Source organism: Pseudorca crassidens, chromosome 9 (genome assembly GCF_039906515.1).
Source record: "Pseudorca crassidens isolate mPseCra1 chromosome 9, mPseCra1.hap1, whole genome shotgun sequence".
Lineage (NCBI taxonomy): Eukaryota > Metazoa > Chordata > Mammalia > Artiodactyla > Delphinidae > Pseudorca > Pseudorca crassidens.
In genome coordinates this window covers 23,844,915-23,872,392 of record NC_090304.1, presented here as the reverse complement: position 1 = coordinate 23,872,392, position 27,478 = coordinate 23,844,915, and the positions used below count along the sequence as shown (strand labels likewise).

At 34.8% G+C, this 27,478-nt stretch overlaps 1 protein-coding gene across 1 annotated transcript in view; it reads left to right on the top strand.

Annotated features, from left to right (window-relative positions):
- The window catches only part of PDHX (pyruvate dehydrogenase complex component X), a 77,438-nt gene extending 50,296 nt beyond the window's left edge, over positions 1-27,142 (top strand). Inside the window, exons 6-11 of the mRNA XM_067749448.1 lie at positions 4,246-4,420; positions 6,042-6,189; positions 15,866-15,924; positions 19,119-19,277; positions 21,691-21,755; positions 24,216-27,142. Coding sequence (XP_067605549.1) covers positions 4,246-4,420; positions 6,042-6,189; positions 15,866-15,924; positions 19,119-19,277; positions 21,691-21,755; positions 24,216-24,474 — 865 coding nt within the window. The 3' untranslated portion in view covers positions 24,475-27,142. The remainder of the gene's footprint in view (positions 1-4,245; positions 4,421-6,041; positions 6,190-15,865; positions 15,925-19,118; positions 19,278-21,690; positions 21,756-24,215) is intronic.
- Positions 27,143-27,478: the final 336 nt, after the last annotated feature.

Here is a 27,478-nt window from a genome sequence, read left to right as displayed (position 1 = left end):
GGTGAGCTTTGGAAAAAAAATTTGTCCTCGTGTCATCTACAGAAATGTCATCTTCTGGTAAGACTGACAAATTGCAGCCTTCAGCATAAGCTGTGCCCCAAATACCTTAGCACACATTCTTGAAATAATGAGAGACATCCTTCCTTCTTACCTTGTCAACTAAAAGTGCAAGTAGAAGAGAAAAGTCAGTTGCAAGAGCTGAGGAGGTGTCTCTGACCCATTGTATTTATGAAGAAAACCATAAGTGTCATGGTTGCTATTTTAATGTTTCATGAAAGCAAGCATATTGCTCAGAGTATATGTTGTGCAAAAGCATGTAGACTTTGCTTTGCCTGTACATGTAACTGTTTTAGGAAAACAAGTGCCAGGGACACTGTTGGAGGTTCTTGGCCTATAGCCTAACTTCTTTGGCATATCTACGTCTTAAGTCATACTTGTAGCTAATGTTTGTGTTCGTATCACAGCATCACAAATATAGTAGGCATGACAGTCATGTCTAGTATGTTTTCAGTGATACTTCTTTTTAAAACTAATTCGTAGCACACCCAAATGACTTAAGGGATCTGGTAGAGAAGGTTCTGCCTTAAGTGAATGCCCAAAGCAGAAGTGAATGGTGTATCAGTTTTTCTCTAGTTTTTATAGCTTTTAATATCTACCTGATGCTTCAAGCTTAGACTGATTAATTACTTAATGGACAGAAATCATTAAAAATCTTTCTCTGCATTACAGAAACTAAATTATTGGCTGTTATTAAACAATAATTAACATTCATACTTTATGAGGTATATAAGTGTAAAATCAGCAATAAAAGTTTACTGTGAGCCCATGGCCAGAATTGCTTTTCTGCTTGTTTATGATTCATGACTCCTACTTACTTTCAGGGATGAACCTAAACTGCCTTTTCTTGATAAAAATAGTAAGTAATAGTAATGCTGATAGTGAAATAAGAATATGTCTATTTAGTGTGACCAACCTTTTTTAAAGTAGAATGTATTCAGGCATTATTTTAGATTTTTTTAGTCTCCTCAAGTGTTCATTGTTTTCTGTTGTTGTTGTTTGTTGGTTTGTTTGTTTTTAACCGATTACTGCGGGTACACTAGTGATCCCTGTATAAAGAAATCAGTGTGTTTTGTATATGCCATTCTGATGCTAAACTTTAAAACCCAGATTAATAATAGATTTTGTTAGAGAGATGTATTTAATTACCTTATATGATGAAAGGGGACTAGTAATGTTAGACTGTAACAGCTCTTAAACGTGAAATATCCTTTGTTAAAGGTATTTTTCTAAAACAAAAGGCCTTATCTTATATCAGTGCTCACACTTTTATCTATGTGGCCAAGGTTTTGACTCATGACATAAATCCCCAGGAATTGTAGGGCAGTCATTTACTTCACATGTAAATATTATAACAATTAACTGGAAAAATGGTGCTTTGGGTTAGAAATATCATAAGTAAATTTAAAATTAACTTCCAAATAGGAGTAAGCTTGCTGTTAAAAAGCCGTAAGAGCACATAAGCTCATTCCCCAGGACACTCAGTCTTTCTGCCGTTACCATCAGGTTTGTGGCTCACCCTTGGAGAACCAGGCTTGCCTCTAGTTATGTTCCTGTTACTTTTTGTGTGGTAGGTGAAGGGCCTTTGTCTGGAGGTCCTACTTTTAGCTACTTCAGACTGGGTAGATAACTATTCTTCATTCAATCACAGAATTGCTGTTAATCTGAGATATGCTCATTTAATTCTTTCTATTCTAGCCTTTTCTTCTGAGAAAAAATTGTTCCGACTCTGCCTAGTTTAATTGGCATACTCTACACAGGTATTAGAAAGGTAGTAGGAAATACACAGGCTTTGGAGTTGGCCATACCCAGGTTTGGTCCCAGCCCTGGCAGCTCCTAGCTGCCTACCTCTTCAGCTTCACCTTTAAACCCTCTCCACTTTGTTCACTGCCCTCCTTCTACGCTGGGCTTCCTTCTGTTCTTAGAAGCCCTAATTTCCCTGCCTTTACACTTGCTGTTCTCTGCCTAGAAACATGCTTTTCCCAGCTGTTCTTGAGACTTGCTCCTTCATGTCCGTCCACAGAAATATTATTTCTTCAGTCCTTCCCTGACCGCCCTGTTTTAAAGTAACACCTCCTCTCACTCATGACTCTCAATCTCATTACTCTGCTTTATTTTCTTCACTATCTGTTCATTTGTTTACTTGCTTAATGTATGACTCTCCTATAGAATAACACTCCTTGTTGGGAAGTGTTTTAACATTATATTTTCAACACCTAGAGTAGAGTAGGTGCTTGAGAACTACTGACTTAGAAATGGAATTTAACCTCTTTGAACCTACTTACTCATTTATAAAGTGGGAATAATAATACCTCCCTCACATGGCTGGTGTAAGATTACATTAACATAACCACAGTACATACACAAGAGGCTCACTTTTCCACTTCTATTCCCTCTTTCAGTACTTAAAGATCAAGGATGATACAACCTTTAAGATTTCTTTGTCAGTCTGACCTCTTATCTTAAATGTCAGCTCTTTAATTTTGAAACAAGTAACTTACTTGCACTTAATGTTAAGTTCATGTATCCCTTTCTGGACCTGATATAAAAATCATAGACTCTCCTTCCTTAAAAATGTACCAGTACACATTGGGAGATCCCTCCCATGATGCCTCCCCAAGCTAGAGCATTCCTGCCTGTGTCAATTTTCTATTGCTGCATGACAAATTGCAACAAACTTAGTAGCTTAAAACAACACCCACTTATTATCTAACAGTGCTGTGGGTCAGAAGTCCTGGTCCAGCATGACTGGGTTTCCAGCTCATGGTCTCACAAGGCTGAAATCAAGGTGTCAGCCAGGGCTAGGGTCTCATCTGAAGGTTGGAGCCCTCTTCCACGTTCACATGGTTGTTGGCAGAATTCAGTTCCTTGGGGTAGTAGGAGTCTGAGCCCTGTTTTCTTGCTTGCTGTCATCCAAGGATTGCTGTCACCTCCTGGAGGCCTCCTTCAGGTCTTTGCCACGAGGTCACCTCCATAGACAGTTCATAAATGCCTGTTTGCTTCTCCAATGCAAGCAGGAGAATCGCCATTAAAATTTCTTCTTTTAGGAGTTCCCTGTTCCTTTTAAAGAACTTATCTGATATGTCTGACCCTTTCAGAATAGTTTGCCTTTTGATTAACTCAGTGTCAGCTGCTTTGGGACCTTAATTATGTCTACAAAATCCATCACCTTTGTCATGTAATGTAACCTAATCATGGCAGTGACATCCATCATATTCACAGGCCCACCCACACTCAAGAGAGATTATATGGGGTATGTACACCAGGAACAGGAATATTGGGGCCATCTCAGAGTTCTGCCTAGTATGTGATAATATCAAATCATTAACTGTGTTTAAGAAATTTTAAAAATATAATTTGCCTTTAGATTTGTGTTACCCTGAAGTTGTTTTTAGACTATGTAAAACCTTTTTCATTTAAAAAAATTTTTAGATTTAAAACATTTTTAAGTACTTTAGAATTGTCAGATTAAAATTTTTGAAAAAACTGTTTTGTTTAAGGAAGTACATGACTTTATACCACTGTAACTTCGAATGGATTGAGAGTTTGAATAGTAGTCTAATTATATCCTTGTAATAAACAAAGACACCTTTGTTTTGCAGAGTAATACAAAGGCAAGTCTGTTACTTGTTTAGTTATTTTTCATTCTAAATGCTGCTATGGCTTAGGTTTATTACATTAGATTGTGCTGATAGCATTTGAGGTATGATTTCCTGGCCATAAACAAGCTAATTTGTACCAGGATAAACAATGCTTTAGTAAATATTCTAATGAAAGTCATAGGTACAGTAAGCTTGACACTTTCTGAATGCTATATGAAAATTATTTCACAAATACCATGAATGAGGGTATAGCTTAATTTATGAATTGCTCATCTACCAAAAGACACTGCCCCCAGAAAAAAAGACTGATTTTCCTTTAAAAAATAACTGTCTACACCCAATACTTTGATAAAATCTGTTTGTTGTTTTATTTTAAAAATGTGCAAATATTGTAGCCATTGGACAAATATGAATCAGTAGAACAGGTAAGAGACAAGATTTTCTTGTCTAGCTCAAATCGTTTTGCATTGTAGCCTTGACATCAGTGTATTTCTTTATTTTCCCTTCACATCTGGCCTCCATTTTCTGAACGTTCTTATATTCCTGGTTGCTAATCATGGTTATCTAACTCCCTTCTTATCTCTAGGGATGCTCTCAAACTGGTCCAGTTGAAACAGATGGGCAAGATCACTGAATCCAGACCCACCCCAGCCCCGCCAACCATTCCCACAGCGTCTTTACCCCCACAGGCCACAGCCAGGCCATCTTATCCCCGGCCAATGATCCCTCCAGTATCAACTCCTGGACAGCCTAATGTAGCGGTAATGTCATCTGAGTAGATTTTTATTTTTCAGATTTAAGCGAGAGAGAAAATAAGAACCATTGCTCTATGTTTCATGAGTTCTTTTACCAGTCCATTATCGTAGTAGCTCAAAGTGATGAAGACAAAAATTCTCTAAATGTTTTGTTTTGCACATTTCCATAAACCAGATTTGTGTGTACAGTGCTAATAACTTCCAAATAGAATTATGATTCAATTTAAATTTGCCACAAGTTCCACAATGTCAGTGCCATGTATATGCTCTATAATCGTGATACTTTTCATATCTTTTTTTTCTTGGGTGTGATACTAATAATTGGTAGCTGATACCAGCTCCCTTTTGTGCATATGTTTTATTTTTTGACTAAGGGAGTTGATAGTCTTACTGTGAATAACTATAGAGATTGTATAGCTAATCATTCTTTACTTCTTGGATACATGTAATAGCCCTTTTTTGTTTTCAAATTACTCCATTTTGCCTCTCTGTCTCCCTTTCTTAGTACCTTTTATGTCATTTGCTTCCCATCAGAAGAAATGCAAGATAATCAGGTTTGTTATAAAGCTGAATGGGCACTGAAAAAAATAAATAAATAAACCTACACTGCTTTTTCTGATGGAGAAATATATTCCAATATAGTATTTTAAAAGAATTAAAAACAGTACAAGTTTCATGAGAAACAGATTTTTTAAATGTACATTAATGATTCGTGACTACATACACAAAAGTTTATGAGTAATCAAATCTTATTTCTTTAAAAAGTAAGTTATTCAAATTTGAAAGATAAACCTTTAAAATTCTTACAGTATGTAGACAGCATTTATTTTATTTGATCAAGTATTTTGCTAACATAAGATGTTTAATTCCCACAGAAAGCATTTATAAAAAAAGAAGTCAGCTGTACTTTTGGCTGATTTGTATTATCCTGAGTGATTGTAATCCAGTCCCAGAATGGAGTGAAGGACAAAGAAGGAATTAGACATAATTTAAGGTCCATCATATTTTTGTTAGAGGTTCAAGGAACAGAATGGAAAAGCTACAGTAAAGTTACAGGAAGATTTTATTATCCCATTCATACTTTATGAGTTTCTTGGAAATAAGATGCTCATGTGATTTTTTATTTTTAATTACAAACCAAAATAGAAATAATTTGGCAGATTATCTAGTATTTTGAATTACCTTTTTCTCATGTATGCCATTTTTACAAGTAAAAATTGCCTGTAGTTGTTGATTTATTGATTGCTTTGAGTTTTATTAAGAAGTGATGTTTGTAACAGAAGCTACTTACAGGCTTGTAGGTGATATCTCAATAAGCACACCCATGAGGGGTTAATTCATGATTTGGTACATTTCTTTTTAATCATCTTAAACATGGTAACATAGATGTTCCATTCACAACTGAAACATGAATTTTTCTGCTTTTTTCTACAGTCATATACTATAAAGTTAAAATTCCTCAGATTTCTTATATTTCTTCTTATACTAAGAATTTTTCATAACAGTTTTACTGTATTAATTTTTATTTTCATAAGTTAGGTCATTGAGACTGGATTTCAGTTACAGTTTGTTTGCTTGTTTTTTCCAATTCTATTTATTTGTTTAACGGACATGTTATTCTTTGCAGGGCACGTTCACTGAAATCCCTACTAGCAATATTAGAAGAGTTATTGCCAAGAGGTTAACTGAATCTAAACGTACTGTACCTCATGCATATGCTACTACTGACTGTGACCTTGGAGCTGTTTTAAAAGTTAGGCAAAATCTGGTCAGAGGTTAGTAAAGTTGAGTTTATTTAATGTAATACACATGCTAAACTATTATGAGATCTTTTATTTATGAAATGTACATTGTGTAGCTTTTTCCATCAATTTCATCATCTGGGCATATTTTAGCCCTAGAAGAGAATTGGTTCTCTTTTCCTATAATAAATTGGTTATATAGTATTGAATACGTCATACTTTTTGGTACGATATCTGAAGAAGCAGTTCTTAACATTTTAGAAAGTATAAAATCCAAAACTGATTTAAGAATGTCTTAGATTGTAAATATATCTTAGATATCACTCTTTATACATTTTAACTTTCAGTTCCTCTTCAAAATGTACTTTCATGTTATTAAATTTGTAATGTTCCTTCTCCAAATCTATTAAAACTAAGGTTGCTGAGAGACATATAAATTTTTAGAATGATCTGATGTTTTATTTTTTTCTTTCCAATCTGTATGGCTTTATTTCATTTTCTTGCCTTATTGCACAGTCTAGGACCTCTGTTACAGTGATCAGTATGTGATAAAAGCAAACATTCTTGCCTTGTTCTTGATCTTGGGGGAAGGCATTCAGTCTTTAACATTAGCTGTTGATTTTTTGGAAGATTCTCTTCTTCATGTTGAAGAAATTTGTATTCCTAATTTGCCAAGAATTTTAAGCATGAATGGATGTTAAGTTTTTTCAAATACTTTTTCTGTATCTTTTGAAGTAATCTTTTCTTTCCTTGTTAATATGATGAATTACATTGGTTGATTTCATGTTGAATCACCTTTGTTTACATGAGTGATTCCTCATTAGTGAGTGAGATTAAAATTCATTTAATCATTAAAACTTTTCTCATATATTGCTTGATCCCATTTTCTAAAATTTAGCTAAGAATCTTTACACCTGTGCACATGAGAAATACTAGTCTGTCGTTTTTCTTTTATTGAGTTTTTTTTTACTGGGTTTGTTATCACAGAATAAGTTGGGAAATGTTTCTTACTCCTTTATTTTCTGGAAGAGTTTGAGTAGAATTGGTTTTACTTGTTTTTTAATTGTTCGGTAGAATTTACCAATGAAGCTTTTTAGGAATGCCATTTTCTTTATGGGGATTTTTAACTACAAATTCAACTTTTAAAATAGATTAAGAGTTATTATTTTTTCCTGAATGACCTTTGGTAGTTTGTGTTTTTCAAGGAATTTGTTTATGTCTTCTAAGTTATCAAATTTATTGGCATTAAGTTGATCGTATTACCTTATTATACTTTTAACATCTGTGTATACAGTTGGCCATTCATATTCACAGCTTCTGCATCTGTGAATTAAACCAACCATATTTTTTTTTAATTCCTGAAAGCTCCAAAAAGCAGAACTTGAATTTGCCATGCACTGGTAAATATTTACATAGCATTTACATCGTATTAACTATTACTAGTATTCTAGAGATTTAAAGTTTACGGGAGGATGCATGTAGGTTATATGCAAATACTACACCATTTCATGCAAGGGACTTGAACATTCTCGGATTTTGGTATCCAAGGCATGTCCTGAAACCAGTTCCCCTCGGATACGGAGGGATGACTGTAAAGGAGATGAGATTACCATTTTTTATATTAGTAATTTGTCTTCTAACTTTCTTGGTCAGTCTGGCTAGAGGTTTATCAATTTTATCGATCTCTTTAAAGAATCAGTTATTTGATTTTACTAACTTTTTCTATTTCTATAATTTTGTTTTTATTGATTTTTACTCTCATCTTTATTATTTCATTTTTTCTATTTGCTTTGGGTTTAATTTGCCCTTTTTTTCCCTAGTTTCTTAAGGTGAAAATCGATGTCAATATAATATAATAAACTTTATTTCTAATGTAAGCATATGATACTTTTAATTTTAAGTTCCCTTTAAGCAGTGCTTCAGCTGTATCCCATAAATTTTGGCATGTTTTATTTTCCTTCCTACTCAGTTCAAGATGTTTTCGAATTTCCCTTGTGATTTCTTTTTTGATTAATCAGTTATTTAGAAGTATAAGTTTAATTTCCAAATATTTAGGGACTTTTCAGTTTTCTTTCTTTTATGATTTCTAGTTTAACTCCACTGTGTTTAGAGGAGACACTTTGTATGATTTAAATCTTTTTAAGTTTGTTGAGATTTATTTTATAGTCATAATGTTACCTGGTCCAAGCTCATACTGCTCACTGCACAACAGGCCAATAAATTGAGAGACGAGATGTTAGGGCAAGTAATAGCACTTTATTCAGAAAGTCAGCAGACCAAGAAGATGGCAGACTGTGTCCCAAAGAACCATCTTACCCGAGTTAGAATTCAGGCTTCTTTTATACTAAAAGGGTAGGGGATGTGACTGGTTGTTGCAGTGTTTTTGGTGCTGGAATCCTTTGTTCTACAGTGCCAGGGTGGGTCTGGTCACAATGTTCCTGTAAACCTCCAACAAGGCAATTGCTTTCTGCTCTGCAACTTTTTATCTCTATGGGAATGGAAAAGTGTTACACCTTTAAAGTTCAAGCCTCTGCCTGCAGAGCATTGAGAAAGGGCTATTATGTATATTTCAGGCTATAGGCAATATTCTTTTACAAAGATGCAGAGCCAGCACAACTAAGCACAGGCAATGGAGCACAAAGGTTAGTGTCCTTGAAAAGAATGTGTGTCCTACTTTTGAGGAGTGTTTTATGAATGTTGGTTAGGTGAAGTTGGTTGATACTATTGTTCTTACCTTCTGTAAACTTACTGATTTCCTGTCTCTTTGTTTTATTAATTCTTGAAAGACAAGCGTTAAAATCCTTAATTATAATTGTAAATTTCTCTGTTTCCCCTCTTAGTTTTTATCAGTTTTTGCTTCATGTATTTTGAAGGTCTGTTATTAGGCGTATACACATTTAGGATTTTTATGTTTTCTTGGTGAATAGACCCATCATGTTATGTCCTGTCTGTTCCTGGTATAATATTCCTTATCCTCAAACCTCCTTTGCCTGATATTTGTATAGGCATTCCAGATTTCTCTGGTTAGTGTTTTTATATTATGTCTTTTTAGATCTTTTTACTCTGAATGTATGTGTATCTTTATGCCTCACAGATATCATGAGTTCAGTTCCAGACCACCACAATAAAGCAAATATTTCAATAAAGCAAGTCACACTTTTGGGGGGGGGGGTTTCCCGTGCATATAAAAGTAATGTTACACTATACTATAGTCCGTTAAGTGTGCTGTAGCATTATGTCTAACAATACTTTATTGCTAAAAATGCTAACCACCATCTGAGCCTTCAGCTGGTGGAGGGTCTTGCCTTGATGTTGAGTGCTGTGGACTGATCAGGGTGGGAGTTGCTGAAGGGTGGGGTGCTTGTGGGCATTTTTAAAAGAATAAGACAGCAGTGAAGTTTGCTACATTGATTGACTGACTCTCCTCTCACAAACGACTCTATGTAGCAGCGATGCTGTTTGATAGGATTTTGTCCACAGTGGAGCTTCTTTCAAAAGCGGAGTCAATCTTCTCAAACCCTGCTGCTGCTTATCAACTAAGTTTATGTAATATTCTGAATCCTTTGTTGTCATTTCTACAGTCTTCACAGCATCTTCACCAGTAGATTCCATCTCAAGAAACCACTTTCCTTCCTTATCAGTAAGAAGCAACTCCTCATCTGTTCAAGTTTTATCATGAGATTACAGCAATTCAATCATATCTTCAGGTTCTACTTCTAATTCTAGTTTTCTTGCTGTTTCTTCCACATCTGCAGTTATTTCCTCCACTGAAGTCTTGAACCCCTCAAAGTCATTCATGAGGATTGGAATCAACTTCCAAACTCCTGCTAATGTTGATATTTTGACCTCTTTCCATGAATTACAAATGTTCTTAATGGCAGCTAGAATAGTGAATCCTTTCCAAAGTTTTTCAACCTACTTTGCCCAAGTCCATCAGAGGAATCACTATATATGGCAGCTATAGCTTTATGAAATGTATTTCTTACAAGGACTTGAAAGTCGAAATTATGTTTGATCCACGGGCTGCATAATGGATTGTTAGCAGGCATGAAAACAACATTAATCTTGTTGTACATCTCCGTCAGAGCTCTTGGGTGATGTGGTGCATTGTCAGCGAGCAATCATATTTTAAGATGAATCTTTTTTTCTGAGCAGTAGGTCTCCACAGGGAGCTTAAAATATTCAGTAAACTGTTTTGTAAACAGTATGTAAACTGTATGCTGTTATACAGGCTTTTTTGTTCCATTTATATATAGAGCACAGACAGAGTAGATTTAGCATAATTCTTAAGGGCCCTAGGATTTTCGGAATGGTAAATGAGCCCTGGCTTCAACTTAAAGTCACCAGCTGCCTAACCGGAGAGTCAGCCTATCCTTTGAAGTTTTGAGGCCAGCACTGACTTTCTCTAGCTATGAAGTCCTAGATGACATCTTTCAATAGAAGGCTGTTTCATCTACATTGAAAATCTGTGGTTTAATGTAGCCATCTTCCTTAATGTTCTTAGCTAGATCCTCTGGATAACTTGTTACAGCTTCTACATCAGCACTTACTGCTTCACCCTGCACTTCTATGTTATAGAGATGGCTCTTTCCTTAAACCTCATGAACCAACCTCTGCTGGCTTCAAACTTTCCTCTGCAGCTTCCTCACCTCTCTCAGCCTTCACAGAATCGAAGAGTTAGGGCCTCGCTCTGCATCGGGCTTTGGCTTAAGGGAATGTTGTGGCTGGTTTGATCTTCTATCCAGACTACTCAGACTTCCTTCCTATCAGCAGTAGGGCTGTTTTGCTTTGTTATCATTCATGTGTTCTCTGGAGCAGCACTTTTAATTTCCTTCAAGAACTTTTCCTTTGCATTCATTTGCAACTTGGCTAATTGTTCAGCACTAGAGGCCTAGCTTTCGGCCTACCTTGTCTTTCAACATGCCTTCCTCACGAAGCTTGATCACTTTTTGCTCTTGATTTAAAGTGAGAGATGTGTGACTCTTCCTTTCACTTGAACACTTAGAGGCCATTGTATGGTTATTAATTGGCCTAATTTCAACATTGTTGAATCTCAGGGAATAAAGAGACCTGAGGAAAGGGAGAGAGACAGGGGAACAGCCAGTCAGTGGAGCAGTCAGAACACACGCAAATATTTATCAATTAAGTTCACCTTCTATGTGTGTGGTTCGTGGCACCCCAAAACAATTACAATAGTAACATCAAAGATCACTGATCTCAGATCACCATAACAAATATAGTAATAATGAAAAAGTTTGAAATATTGAGAGGATCACCAAAATATGACACAGAGACATGAAGCGAGCAAATGCTGTTGGGAAAATGGCACCAGTAGACTTCCTTGAAGCAGCGTTGCCACAAACCTTCAATTTGTTAAAAAAAACAAAAACAAAAAAACCCCATCACAATATCTGCAAAGGGCAGTAAAGCAAAGCACGATAAAATGAGGTATGCCTGTATTTAGATGGTTCCTTGCAGACAGCATATAATTGGTTCTCACTTTTTTAATCCAATCCTGTGGTTTCTTTTTATTAAGATTTAAACTCTTCACATTTAATGATTTGTTCTTTGTTGTTCCTTTGTAAAATTTTCTTTTGTACCATTTATTGTCCTTTGTTTTTGTCCCATCATTCTTCCTGTTTTTCCTGTTTCTTATCTCATTTTGGATTATTTATGATTCCATTTTATTTCTTTTTACTCTCTCTCCTCTCTCATTATTTATTTATTCATGTTTGTTTATTTTTGTGGTTCCTTTAGGGTTTACAGTATAATTCTTTATCACATCTACCTTCATATTTTTATTGCACCACCTCATGTATAATGTAAGCACCTTACAGTATGCCTGTATTCCCTCCCTCATCCTTTATGCTGTTATTCTTATGCTTTACTTCTACATATGATGTCAGCAGAATATATGTATAATTTTTTTTTACTTTAGCAAATCAACTATATTTTAAAGTTTTAAAAATGAGGGGAAAAATGTCTTTTTATACTTGTATGTATTTTTACCAGTTTCATCATTCTTCATTTCTTTGTACAGAACCAGAGTGCTAGCTATCTGCTATCATACTTCTGCCTGAAGAACTTTCTTAATGTTTCTTGTGGTACAGGTTGGCTGGCAAAAAATTCTTTCAGTTTTTGTCTGGAAAAGTCTATTTCTCCTTCATTTTTTTCCATCCCTTGAATTATGAATTCTGGTGAAATATACATAACATAAAATTTACCATCTTAACCATTTTTACATATACAGTTCTGTGGTATTAAGTACATTCATATTGTTGTGCAGCCATTGCCACCATGCATATTCACAAAACTCTTCATTGTGTAAAACTGAAGCACTATACCTGTTAAACAGTAACTCCCTGTTCCCCTTTCCCCTCAGCCTCGAGCAGCCACTATTGTACTCTCTGTGTGAATTTGACCACTCTGTATCTCATTTGAGTGGACTCATACAGTACTTGTCCTTTTGTGACAGGCTTATTTCACGTAGCATATTGTTCTCAAGGTTCATTCACAATGAGCATATGTTAGAATTTTCATCCATTTTAAGACTGAATGATATTCCATTTTATGTATATTCCACATTCTATGTATTCATTTATCTGTCAATGGACAGTTGGTTGCTTCCATCTTTTGATTTTTATGAATATGCTTCTGTGAACATGGATGTACAAATATCTCTTTGCATCTCTACTTTCAGATCTTGTGGTTGTATCCCCAGAAGTGTTACTGCTGAATCATATGGTAATTCTAACTCTAACTTTTTGAGGAACTCACATACTGTTTTCTGTTGTGGCTGCATCATTTTACATTCTTATCATCAATGCAAATCAGGGTCCCAGTTGCTCTGTATCCTCACTAACACTTGTTATTTCTGTGATTTTGATAGTCGTCATTCTAATGGGTGTGTCTCCTTCATTTTTGAAAGATACTTTTGCTGGGTATAAAATTTTGAGTAAATAAGTTTTTTCCCCCCAGTATTTTTACTTAAAGATACCATTCCATTATCTTCTGACTTGCAGAATATCTGCTGCCATTCTTAATCTGTGTTTCCCTGTATATAATGTTTTCTTTCTCTCTGGTTGCCTTCAAGATTTTCTCCAATAGCAGCTTGACTATTATATGCCTAACATTTTTTGTTTTTTGTTTTTTCCCTATTGCATTTATCCTGTCTGGGTTTCTCTCAGCTTCTTGGATTTGTGGTTTGTTGTCTTTCATTAATTTTGGAAAACTCCCAGATACAGTTATTTTTAACTATATCTTCTGCTTCATGTGTTTTCTCCTTGGAACTCTAATTATAAATGTTAGACATAATTGTAACGCTTAGATGTAACCTCAGCTCCCTAATAAGCTCAAGAAAGTTATGATTTTGTAGTTTATGTTGCTTTTCCTCCCACCCTATTTGGATGGGCACAACTTTCTCTTGTGGCTTTCTGCATCCTAAGTGAAAGCAGAACTGAAAAATCCGTATAGGTACAGGCTTTCAAACCTGACAGATTTTAATAGTCCAAGGAACTAAGTGGAAAGCTGTTTTAGACAGAGTGATCAATGTTCAAAAAGTTAACCCTGAAAGCTCCCCTTACAGGTTTCAAATCATACTTGCTAGTTATGATATAGAGGTTATTGTGGGAATAATTTTCCTGATTCCTTCCTCTCATGAGGCAGGAAACAGTACTATTTCATTGGAGGTATGGATTAGTGTAGTATCTTTACATGGACCAGGTTTGGTATGTCCTTTCAATTAGGGATTTTTTGATGAGTCTTCAAAGGGCCCACATTAAAGGTTATAGTATATAACATTCTATAAGTATGTTCCACACTTTGTTTTGTAACAGTATGCAAAGGAGAATATTTGATATTCCCTCACAATGTATTTCCTACTCTCTTCTTAATAAATGTTACCAATGGTCTTTCTGTATGTTTGAAAATGTCCACAAAAAAAAAAGCAAAAAAAACTTTTCTGTAAGTTTTAAATTTTATTTTAAAATAAAGGAACTTGAAAAAAATATCCTTTGCACATATTAGATTTGAGATGCCTATCAGACACGTAAGTAGAAAATGTCATGTGAGAAAGAGGGTGTATGAGTCTGAAGCTCCAGATACACCAGGATTCAAGATAGAATTTGGAGGAATCATTATCATATAAATGGTATCAAACTGAAAGTTCTCACCTGGCGAGATGTCAACATGGAGAGAAAGGGACTGAAAGTAAGTAAGCAGAGAGTGGAATAAAACCAGGAGAGTCTGTGACACAGAAATCAGAAAGAGAACATGTTTCAAGATGAAGAAAGTGGTCAAATGTAGGAGTATGATGAGGGCAGGGAATTTTAAGTGAGGCCTATGGACTTGGGCAGTAGATTTGGAAACCATCAGCTGGTGAATGGTTTGGGAAGTCTTCACTGTGGACACCTATGGATAGTAGGTAAAGTGAGAAGGAGGCAGAGGGAGGCATGAGAGGTAAGCAGAGTGTGTTCATAAAATATTCTGTCTGCATATTTGAATTTATGCAGACCAAATTTTCTGTATGTGGGTATCATTAAGTCTCTAAGCACTGGAAATCCGTTTGTTTTTCTGCTCCCAGAGGAGTTTTAAACAAACAAAAATGCTTGTGTTTCAGGAAATCTGAATTGTAAGAGCTGTGTATTAGAAGAGCAGCTGACAGTTACCATGACAGTTTGACAGTATTTAGGTTTATGGTAATACATCTAATCCCTTTCTGAAATCTTAGCATGCCTTTGGAATGAGATATCATTCATGTAAAATTCCATCATAGTAGAGTAACAGGATTTGTGTATCCTACCACATACCATCAACTGACTAGATACCATCTTAAAGTCTTTTTATAGAAGCCGTTGCAATAAAGAATCAAATGTAGTTTACATTTTCAACACTTTCATACGCACTGGGAAAAGCAGAGGTATAAACCAAATGCTTCATTAAGATCAGCTCTTTGGGAAGGGAGGGGACCCCAGCTTTATCTTAAAACATTATACTGGAAGGAAATTGATTTAAATGGATTCACCATAAAACTAGACAGAGAACCTCATTTTATTCATTGCATTAAGACCCACGCCAGCATTGCTTCATCTTTGGCATTTGCTGTATCCTGTTTTGTTAAGTTAAAAAGCAGCTCTTATTTAATGCAGTGATCTTAAATTTTTTGATTGTACACTTTGTTAGTAAAAAGAAATTTCTGAACATCCCTGCTCTGAACGCTATTTAAAATTTGTTCCTTTAAAGTGACTACAGCTACCACTGTTCTAATATAATCCATGTATTATAAAGAATACACAGAATACGGACATTTGAAAAGGATGTGGGAAAAAAATGAATCATCTTGTAAACTTCCTGACTATATATGCCATGGACAGACCATTTGTCTTTTTCAAGACATGGGACTTGGATCTTTTCTCTCTGATTATGGTTGTCATGTGTCTTTTAAGTTCTTGTGTATGCTATCTGAGCAGTTTAAAAGAACTGTAAATCAGGATCAGGAGAAAACTTTTATATTCATGGTTAATATTAATCCAGGACCTCATATAATGCAAGTTTTTCTACTCAGAGGAACCATGACTAAGCGAACAAAACCTGTAATATTTTTTATCATTGTTTGTCAGTGCAGTCCATAATTTAAAAGTTTGAAATCATAATGGTTAATTTAAAAGTTTTATTATGAACATTAATTTTAATACACTTGTTTTTCTTTCAGATGACATCAAAGTATCAGTAAACGATTTTATCATCAAGGCAGCAGCTGTTACCCTTAAAGTAAGTAGCAAACCCCAAATAATTTTGGCTTCCAAAGTAGTCTCACATTTGGGATTTTAGATAATAAATAGAACTCTTATTTTTAAGTGACAAAAATTTTACAATTTTAATGCTAAAAATATTCTGTTATTTAATCTCACTCAGTTTTGCAGATGGAGAAACTGAGAATCACAAAGGCTTCCAACTAATTACAGCAGAATAAAGACCATTTATTCTACAAATACTAATTGATCCCCTAGCATGTGCTAAATACTAGAGATATAATAGTGAGCAAAAGCCTACATGTTTTCTGCTCTCATGGGGCTTATATTCTAGTTGGGAGAGGCAAACAAATATATATGTCAGATAGTGAAAGTGCTGAGGAGAAAAAGAAAGCAGGTTAAGGGAACAGAAGAACTAGAGGTGTTATTTTCAAAAGTTAGCCAAGGAAGGCTTCTCTGGCAGGATGATAATTGAGACAAGTCCTGTGGAAAGAGAGGGAGAAAACCATGTAGAGATGTGGTAGAAGATGCTCCAGGCAGAGGGAACAGCAAACACAGAGGCTGTGAGGAGTGGATCGTGTCACCCAGAGACATGGTGCTGGGGATGAAGTGTGCCTGGAGTGGAATTAGTGAGACTAGGAGGGTAAGAGATGAGATTAAACATAAAAGAAGAGGGAGAGGGGCTAAGGGGGTCCCGAAGTACACGAGGCCTTGGTGACCATGGGAAGGAGGAGGAATTTTATGACAAATGAGAAGGAAGTCTTTGGAGGGTTTTGAGCGAAGGATTAACATGATCTGACTTAAAACTTTAAAAAGAAAAAGGAGAGCCTGCTGCGGCGGTTGTGTGGAACACAGCTTGCGGAGAGGCAAGGGTGGAAGTGGTTACGTTTCAAAGGCAGAACCACCAGGGTTTGCTGGTGGATTGGATGTGGAATGTGAGAGAAAGAAGGACAAGGGTTTTGGTCCAAGCAGTGGAAGGAATGGAATTTCCCATGTGCTAAGACTGGGAGAGGAGCAGGTTTGAGGCAGGGAATCTAGACTTCAGTTTTGGACAAATTAAGTTCAGGAAACCTCATAGTGTCCCAGTGGGGTGGCAGGAAGGCAGGTGAACGTCAGAGCCTGCAGTTCAGCGAGGTGTCCGACTGGAGATGTAAATCCAAAGCCCAGGCTTCCTGAATCCCTGCTCAGCACCATTTGCTGTCATGCCTTCTTTCTATAACTACGCTATTTTCTGCATCACTGCTTACTAAATGCTGTATTTAAAGTATTTTTATAAGGAGTTTATTTTTAGTTCTTGGAGAGTACAACTATAGAGAATTTTAAAGGCATGCCTTTTCAGTCGTTTGGTATCTCAGTGTTCGTATGTTTTTTCTCTTTGGACCAAATAATATTTTGATTTATATTAACAATCTTCTAATTATGAATCATTCTTGCCTTCTTCAAGTGAGTCTCTAGTGGTCCATTAACTATTTGTTAAGATTTCATTTTATAATTTTGTATCAGAAACCATAAGTAATTGTAATTTAAATTGTGTGCTTGCTTTTTCAGACTTTTCTTTTTTCTAAATCATTTGCTTCATAAAATGAATTTGGTTGTGTTTTTCCCTTTCCTTTCTCTGTGCTTGTTTCAGTATTACAAAGATTTGTATTTCTTGAAGTTTTATAGAATTCACCAGTAAAACTATCGGAGCCTAGTGCTATTTTAAGGAAGGGGCCTTGGCAGCTTTCCCATTTTTTTCCCCTATAATTATCAAGCTGTTTGGTTTTCAGCTTTTTCTTGAATCAATTTTAGAAATTTACATATTCCCAGGAAATCATTCATCTCACCTGGATTTCCAAACTTATTAGCCTAGAGTTATTTGAATTTGTTTCTTATAATTATTTTAATGTCCTCAATGCCTGGGTTTATTCTGAACTGTCTCACTTTTATTATTGCATATTTGCTTTATCACTCCTTTTACATTGTTTCATTATGTGTTCCCTCCTTCTTTTCCCTAGGTTTATTTTGGTTAGAAATATCTTGTTAGAAAATTTGAATGTGTAATTCCTTATAATTATTTTTTATTAATAAGAAAGTTTAAGATGAATTTTCCTTTGAATACAACCTAGGCTTTATCCTAGAGGTTTTTGTTACATAACTTTCTAATTAAATTTATTTGCCAGACGTTCTTCATTTGTGAGGGTTTGTTTGTTTTGTTTTGTTTTCTTCTTTTACTTCATTGTCCATGAAGAATTTAAAATCTTCTGGGAGATTGGGACTTTATTATTTTGACACAGTGGCATTGTTGAATGAAAGAGTTGAGCCTTGAAAGAAGAAGTGAAAATTGCAGTTGAACGATGGTGAAATAGAAATGAGTGTAGCATAAGAATGAGAAGGCTGAGTAAAGTGGAAATTCATCTTAGGGGAGTGGTCAGGAGTAAAATTAGATTGGATGGAATCAAATTGTGGATTGCCATGCTTAAATGACATGCTGGGAGGCTTGGGTCTCACTCTGCAGAAAGCAATGAATTTTTGAGAAGAGAAATTAGTTTTTGATATCTGTTTTTCAGCATCATTTTCTCCAGTGATGTCTGGCAACATTATCAATACATACTGTTTCCAGGCATTTAGTCATCTCCCGGTTTTTTTCATCCTCAGTGTAGTTGTATGTATATTAAATATATACATGCTCATATATAGTATATAGCATATGTTTATGAAGCCTAGGAAATCTCTCTTAAATAGGGAAGTCGTTTATTAAGGGCCTGCTAATATTTCCCAGGGCTGCACTAGAAAGTCAGGCTTCCTCATGCCATAGAAGTAATGTGGTTGGATGTCACTACCCCTCTGCCCTCCCCTCTTCTCCTCAAGATCATGTCGGTCATCATATGAGACAGGAAGGTTAACAAACGTTAAATACTTCCTAGCAATTAGGTTTAACAAAGGAAGCCCTTTTCTTAACCATGATATAAAGAGATCAAAACATGTGTACATCATCAGAATTTCCTCAGGCTTGCTTCAAAAAGGATGGTATGTTTAATTATTCTTCCCAAACATAAAAGATATTTAATATAGAGGTCCAAACCACTTTTTTCAAATCGAAGTTTTATTTATTTCCTTCAGTCTAGCTGTATTCCCTTTCAAAACTACATAATAATGTTAGTTATTTTTCCATAACAACCTTGGTCTAAAGCCACTTCTTTAGCAACATTTTTCTCTACTTTTGCTTTCTAGCAAATGCCGAGTGTTAATGTAAGCTGGGATGGAGAGAGCCCAAAGCAACTGCCCTTTATTGACATTTCAGTGGCTGTGGCAACAGATAAAGGGTTAATTACACCAGTCATCAAAGATGCTGCTGCTAAGGGTCTGCCAGAGATTGCTGACTCTGTGAAGGTAGGTTAGCATAATCTGCCACGCTGTGAGATACGTGTGTGTGCATGCACGTAATGTATATTTTTGGTATTTCCAAGTGCTTATCAATTACGTATATAGACTTTTAAGCTTTTATACTGGTACAACCCATTTTAAGAACATTTAACATTTAAAAATTCAGAAATAACATGTGTACAAGTTAAGGCCAGCTGTGTTCAAGTTGGCTGCTTTGTTTCCCAAAGTCTATAATGCAACTCTAGAGATGGTATTTTAGATAAATTTTAAAATTAAAGCTGAAACTATATTTCTATCAAAGTGGTAATGGACAGACCTCACTTTTCACAGCATTTTATTCTTAAAAGTTTATTCATTTCCTCTCTACAGTCGAGACCACTAGAAGTACTTGGTATTCCAGAAGCGAAAACGCTTTCCTTTTCCTGGGGTCCTATATGGAAGAGTCAGCTCTCACCAAAAACATCACATTGAATAGGCGGAACGCAGGCAGTAGGCCAGCTTCAACAGTTTTAAGAGGCAGAGGCAAAGTTTAGCTCCTTAGTACCCAGTAAATTTGTTGAATAAATTAGTAAGGCATGTGATATATTTTAGAAGTATTTGCTAGTCAGCTTGTATTATGTCTTGTCAACTGGATGGTTCAGGAAACATGAGCTTTGATTTTTACATTCACACTCCCGGGAAATACCAGTGAGAATTAGTTACTTTCAAAACCAATGATCCTCATCAGAATCTATTCTTATTCCACACTCTTAGGAATTCGTTGACAGGAATATCCTGCTGATGTTTTGGGTCTATAGAGATTTTCTTAAAGTGTATTTATTACGTGTGCTTATCATCTGTTTTTTTTTTTTTTTTAATGAATATGTTTTTTATTTGTTGTAGCCTGGTAACTCATCAGGATGTGTTATGATCATCTGCCTTTAGAGAAATGCCTTTTAAAGTTCATGTGATACGTGCTTGTTCAGATCATGTGAAGTTATTATATTGCTTAAGGCAGGAGAAATGCATTTGTAGATTGTCCTCTCTACTTCTAATATTCCAAGGACTATACAAGTCTAAATTCATCTCTTATTTTTTTCATTCTGGATCTAAATAGTTTTGTAAGTAACTATGTCCAAATAATATAAATCTGTAATTGATTCATTTGGCAGTAAGTCACAGTGATATGTTGAGATCGTTTTTTTGATTTTTAAAGAATGTTTTATTTTTCAAAAATTAAATCATCTATGGTTCAAAATTAAGTAGTTTTCAGTGGGGATTGTAATTGTACCTTTTGTTAGCTATACAATATAGAATATTAAGTAAACCCCAGATTTATATCATCTACCCAATGACAGTAGCTTATCTCTATTGTCCCCCTCATAAAGTAATTCTTCATTAATTTTTCGTATGTAAAGACTCAGTCTCTGTCCCCTTGCTTTTGAAGCATTGAAAAATAAAAATTAAGATGTGTGGTTAATTCCAAGTAGAGGGAAATTCAACTACTTTTCCTCATATAGCTCTCAGAGTGTTATCTGTCTTTCCCTCTGTAAGGTTTTAGACATCAGTTTTGTCAAGGGTGTAGTGAAATTACTGCATTTTTACATTCCTTGTAGCAGGGTAGACTAGCTCACAGGAAATGTTTTAGCTATAGGATCAAGAACCAAAAAAAAAAGTTCATTTTCTAGGGCTTTGTAATTCCATTTCTGAGAACTTATATGAAGGAATTCAAAAGAAACAAATGAACCAAATTACAGCACTAGGAAAATGACTAAATTGTGGCAGGTGCAGTATTTAGAATGTTAAACAGACATTTAAAAATCAGTTGCAAAGACTAACAATACAGAAGATGCATATAATACTGAAAAGTAACTATAAAATTCTCTGTTTTTTTAACAACTGTTTGAAGTTATATATATGTTATGGGTGAAAAAGAAGCAAACACTGAAATGAAAATCGATGCCTTGGTTGTGAGATTGTTGCCGTTGAATAATTTATTTAAAAGCTACTAGAATAACAAGAAAGGCTCTTCTAATACTTTGTCTTACAAGAAAAAATTTTATAGGCAAAATGGAAAATTTCACTGTATATATAAAAACCACTGAAACATTCTGCACAGTGTACAAGGTAATTCCAATATTTGAAGAATTTTTAAAGGGAAATGATTTTTCTAGAGTTCTGATTCACATGTGTATAGCTTCTTGGATTATCTGTGCTCTAACTTACTCATTTTTTTAAGTGTGTTAGAGAAAATTTTATGTATATAATTAAAAATATATATATATATATATATACACACACGTATGTATATATAGTCTCTTATAAAGTCAGGTCAAGGCATATCAAAGATGAGAGTGTACCCTATAAACATATTTTTAAGTGACAAAATCAGCCATATAATGTAGTGTTGGTTGTCATGCTCTGTTTGTATTTTTCTCAGGCTCTATCAAAGAAAGCTAGAGATGGAAAATTGTTACCTGAAGAATACCAAGGAGGATCTTTTAGGTAAAATTTAAACTTAATTATTTGTAGCATCAGACATAAGACTTATGAAGTCCTTGTTAACCTGTTTTCATTTATTTTCTGAAGCATTTCTTTAAAAATTTAAGCTAAATATCATACTTTATTTAGACAAGAGAATATGTGAAAATGTTCTTCAGACAGTTAGTCTTTGATATGAATCAAAGCTAGTAGGAAGCCATTAGGGTTAGCTAGTTAACCCATTTAGATGTTCATAGAATGACATTCAGGGTCTGACATACAATAGATTTATAAACGTCAGCTATTTTTTTTCTACTTGTGATTTATTTTAAGGTCCTTTGGGGTAAAATATTAACACATAGACTCCTGAGTTATTATCAGCTCTATTTTTGTTTATAACTTACAGTACAGTACACGGAGTGTAGCTGCAATGTTTTATAAAGTGAAGAAAGCTGTGTAACCAACCAAAGCAGAATAATAAACATTATCTGCATCCCATAAGCCTCCCTTTACCCTTCCTAATTCTCACCCCCTTGAGGGTAACCATGATTCTGAAAATTATCACCGAAGTTCTTGTTTTGCCAACTTTGATCTTTACATAAATACATATTTTTCAGTGTCTGACTTCTTTCGCTCAACATTAATGTCTGTGAGGTGAACCACGCATGTAGTTGTGTGAAGCAGTCATTTATTTATTATTGCGTTATAGTATTCTGTAGTATGCTGTATAAATATGCTAGTGTCCATTTCACTGTTGGGCATTTGTGTTGTTTACAGTTTGGTGCTCGTGAACATTTTTGTTAGTGTCTTAGGGTGACTATATGTACATATTTTTGTTGTATAGACCTGAAAGTAGAATTGCTGGGTTTATAGCTTTGGTAGATCCTGCCAGATAGTTTTCCAAAATGGTTCTACCATTTTTTTCTTCCATCAACAGTGTATGAAGAATTCCCGTTGCTTCATATTCTTGTTAACTCTTAATATTATTAGGTTTTAAATTTTAATGAATCTTGGTGTGTGTAGTGGTACTCTTTGTGGTCAGAGAAATGCAAATTAATGATGGTGAATACTGTTTTCATTTATCTGTCAGCCATTTGGGTATCTGGTAACTCATCGGATAAAATACCTGTTGAAGTCTTGTGTCTGTTTTTAAAAATGTTTTATAGTAGTTCCTTTTTCCTGATACACAGACTTTTATAGGATATATATTATTTGAAATACCTTTCCCACTTTGTACCTTGCCTTTGAAACTTTCTTGATGGTGTTTTTTAATGAACAGAAGTTCTGAATTTTAATAAAATCCTATTTATCAGTATTTTTCTTTATAGTTAGTACTCCTTGTTTTCTGCTAGGAATTATTGTCTATCCCAGAGTCATGAAGTTATTCTTCTGTGTTATCTTCAGAAGCTTTGTAACTTCTCACATGTAGGTTGCAATTCATCTGAAATTAGATTTTTGTCTTTGATATGGAAGTAAAGGTCACGATGCTCTTTTTTTCCCCTTTGTGGATAATTAATGGACTAAGCCTCAATTATTGAAAAGATTACTACTTCTCTGTAGCATTGAGAAGGTAACCAAGTGTGTTTGGTCCTTTTCTGTATTCTCTCTCCTTTTCAGTTGACCTGTTTGTCCTTCCCTTGCTTAATACCAGCAAACTATAACTTGATATATGATAATGAAAGTCTTCCAAATTTGTTCACCATCAAGATTGTCTTTCCTGGCTTTGTACTTCCAAATAAATTTTAGAATCAACTTGTCATTTTTCATACACACACACACACACACACACACACACACACACACTAATCTTGCTCAGATTTTTATTGGGATTGCATTGAATTGTTTGATCAATTTAAGTTTAAGGAGAATTGACATCCTTATAGCGTTGAGTCTTCCAGTGAATGAGCGTGGTATAAACCATTGTTTACTTGTTCTTTGATTTCTTTCAGTTGTGTTTTATAATTTTTTGTTTAGAGGTCTTATATACGTTTCATTAGATTTAGTCCTAGATATTTTGTATACTATTGTAAATGGTATTATTTTCTAATGAAAGCAACTTGTATATAGATATAAATTTTTATATTGACTTATTATCTAGTGACTACGCTAAATTCATTTATTAATCTTACTAGTTTATCTATAGAGGCTTAGATTTTCTTTGTACACAATCAGTTCATCTGTGAATAATAAAGTTTAATTTCTTTTTTCTAGTCTTCATACCTTCTATTTCTTTTCCTTGCCATATTCCTCTGCCTAGGACTTCGAGTTCAATGCTGAATAAATGTTTATATTAGATACAATATTTGTGTGTTGATACTTGTTTTTTTGATCCTACTGTAAATGGTATTCTTTGTCTTTGGTCTTTGAGTAACTTGGAATAAGGTTCTGTGGCACAGTTTTTTAATAAAGTAAAAATATATGACTCAGGGAAAGGGTTCTTTGATTAAGGACATGCCATCTTCAGAGCTTTTTGTTTTCCCCTAGTATTTCCAATTTGGGGATGTTTGGCATCGATGAATTTACTGCAGTGATCAACCCTCCTCAGGCCTGCATTTTGGCTGTTGGGAGATTCCGACCTGTGCTGAAGCTCACTCAGGATGAAGAGGGTAATGCCAAACTGCAGCAACACCAGCTCATAACGGTCACAATGTCCAGTGACAGCCGAGTGGTAGATGATGAACTGGCTACCAGGTTTCTGGAAAGTTTTAAAGCAAACCTGGAGAATCCTATCCGACTTGCCTAATCCTCAAAGATGAGAAGTTGGTCTTTGGCTTAGTTAATTGTATCATTGTTACTGAGAAACATACACTATAGGAAAACAATTAGGTATTTAAGTGTAAAGTGAATGAAATGTTTATTTAGGGTCAAAGAGTTTGACCTGAGTTGTCTTCATTTTCATTTTGGGTTCAGAGTTATATAAATAAATAACAAACTGTAACTAACGGAAGGAAGAGAACATTTGGTTAGTCAGATGCATTTTTAATTTAACCACTGGTGCTGTACAAAAGGGATGTTCAGCTAGATGTAAATTAAATTAGATATTTGGCTCATTGGAGCATTTTAGAATATTTGAGGATGTATGATAAGTTGTAAAAGCAAAAAATTTTAGAACTCTACCTTAATTGTGTTGAAATTAGAAGTGGTCTTCAAAGAGATGCCCATTAATGTAGCAGTGGGACGTCACTTTTATAAGCACTGCTCTAGATATACTTGAACAATTTAGTATGTACAGAAGTTTATTCTGGATACTAGCAGATAAATAAGAATCACTCTGTATTAGGGGTTGTGGCAACATTATTGAATTTTTTATGTATATAAAGCCATATGTTTTAGAGTGGTTTCTATCAGTCTTATTTTACACTTCTGTGACACTGTGAACTAAAGAAGAAGAATTAAAAAGAATCAAAGGTGAAGAAAGAGACCAAAATATTTTGTTTGCTTTGATAATAAACTACAGTGAAAACATCTAAACCTTCAGAAATAAACTGCTCACCTTCATACTGAGTTGGGATATATTAAAGTAAGTTATGCTATTTCCTACCTAACATTTTAAGTTAGTGTTGATTTAAACACATGTTGTTACTTAGTGCATTTTAATCAAGTTTATACTGTGCAATAAAATATGAGAAAATATAAAAATTTCTATTGTATTTTAAATGTCATGACACAGAAGTTTAGTACCTGGATGTATATTAGTAATTTCCCTGGAATAGCTTAAAAGGGATTCTACAGGAGGAGAGAAAGAATTTAAAATCACAGTTAACCCTTGTGAGGGTGAGGGGAGCTGATCCCAAGCAGTTGAAAATCTGCGTTTAAGTTTACAGTTGGTTCTCATATCCATGGTTCTGCATCTGGGGATTCAATCAACCGGGGATCAGGTAGTACTATACTAGGTATTTACTGAAAAAACTCCACGTGTAAGTGGACATGCACAGTTCAAACTCGTTGTTCAAGGGTCAACTGTAATATGACATTAGGAAAAAATGGATGTGAAATGTAAAACTTCAGAAAGAATAGAAGGCCTGTGAAGCAGGTGAGAACTATCCTTTTTATGCCATTGATAATATGAAAATTTGACTAATTGTTGTAAAGGTTAGAAGAGCTTATTTCTCTCTTTTAACAACTCTGCTATGACTGACAAGCTAACTGTAACTGGAATTGGATGGTGATTTAATTAACTAGTCACAGAGCCGTGTTACTCTCTGCTGATGAGAATCACCAGAAGAAAAACTATGTGGTACAAGTTGTATGCTATGACATGATGAACTACTTACGCTCTAACAAAAGAGCTTTCTAAAATAATTAGAGCCCCAGTATATCAATTGCTAAGAAGTTGCTTAATCCAGTTAGTTTTGACAAGCTATTCTTTAAAAATAGTCTTCAAAACTTTTGTCATATTACTGAAAATTGTAACCAAATGCTGTTTTCAAAATAACTTTCATGAGTTACATTATTTTCAATCAGTTTTAACTGAAATTATTAATTTTTTTTTCTAATTTTTAAATCTGAGGAATAGAACGTGAAACAGCTGTAAATCACCCTTGGCTTGGAGTTCTGTTTTTCCAATGGACTGACACGCTTAAACTGTAGTGCATCTGTTTCCCTGTAGGTGAAATGGGTGGTGATACCCGCCCCTGCCTGCCTTACAGAGCTGACATGGACTGCACAGGAGAAATGCTCTGTAAATTCAAGACATTTTAATTCTTCATGGACATCACAGCCAGGCTTTTCATATAATCAGTTGCTTCTCATGGTTTGACTTTTCATGGTTTGACTTCTCAGCTGTTGGAACAAATGCCCGTTCATTCTGACCAAAAAATATTTTCTATACTATTTCTATACTGCTTAGGTTTATGTAAGAAAATCATCATTTCTAAAAATAGTTCTGTTGCAGCGTGAGGTCAGAGAATAACACTGATTTGAGAAAGGGGTATGGTGTCTTGACTGGGATCCTTAAACAGAGGATGAACTGTGTGCTGTATGAGCAGGCTGTCTTCCACGTTATAAATTTATACTTACTTGTAGTACTGATAGGGATCACACTGAGAGCATATGAAAATGAAATTTTATACCTTTTTTTTTTTTTTTTCTTATTTAAACAAGGAAAATGACCAAAATGTTGGGAAGACTTCTAAGGAAAAGGCAACACACATTCTAGTTAACGCTTGGGCATGAAAATATCAATGAATATTAAAATTTATAAGTCAAAACGGCCCTGCTTCTCCCTGATTGCGACTTCGAGTTAACATCTTCAGGCACAGTTCACTGTCTATTTTGTGGCAGATTAAAATCTTCAGTATACTGCTGGCCAGACTCCTTTGTTTGAAACATTACTAAGAAATTGATACATACTGGTATAAGTGTTTTATATACATGTCAAATGGAACTTCTATTTTCAGATTTTTTTTTTTCCTTCCTGCATTTTAGACTTAATTTCACACTAAATTGTACAGGCCAGATATTTGGGCATTATGCTAAAAGTAAAACTAGTTTCCTAACCTTTTATTGAAAGATAGGTGGTGCTGTGAGTTAATATATTGTAGTTAGAGTGTGGGAGAAAAATAAAACTGACAATTCTCAGTTTTCAAGGAAAATTTGTCCTTATTACTCATTGCATCATGGTGGACTTTTTCTCAGGTGAAGTGAGGAAATGAAAGAACCAAGCGTTTTGCTGGTAAGAATTAACCATTATTTTAAATGGTGACGTTATTAATGGGAAACTTTTGTTGACTTTTGAAAAAGGAAGT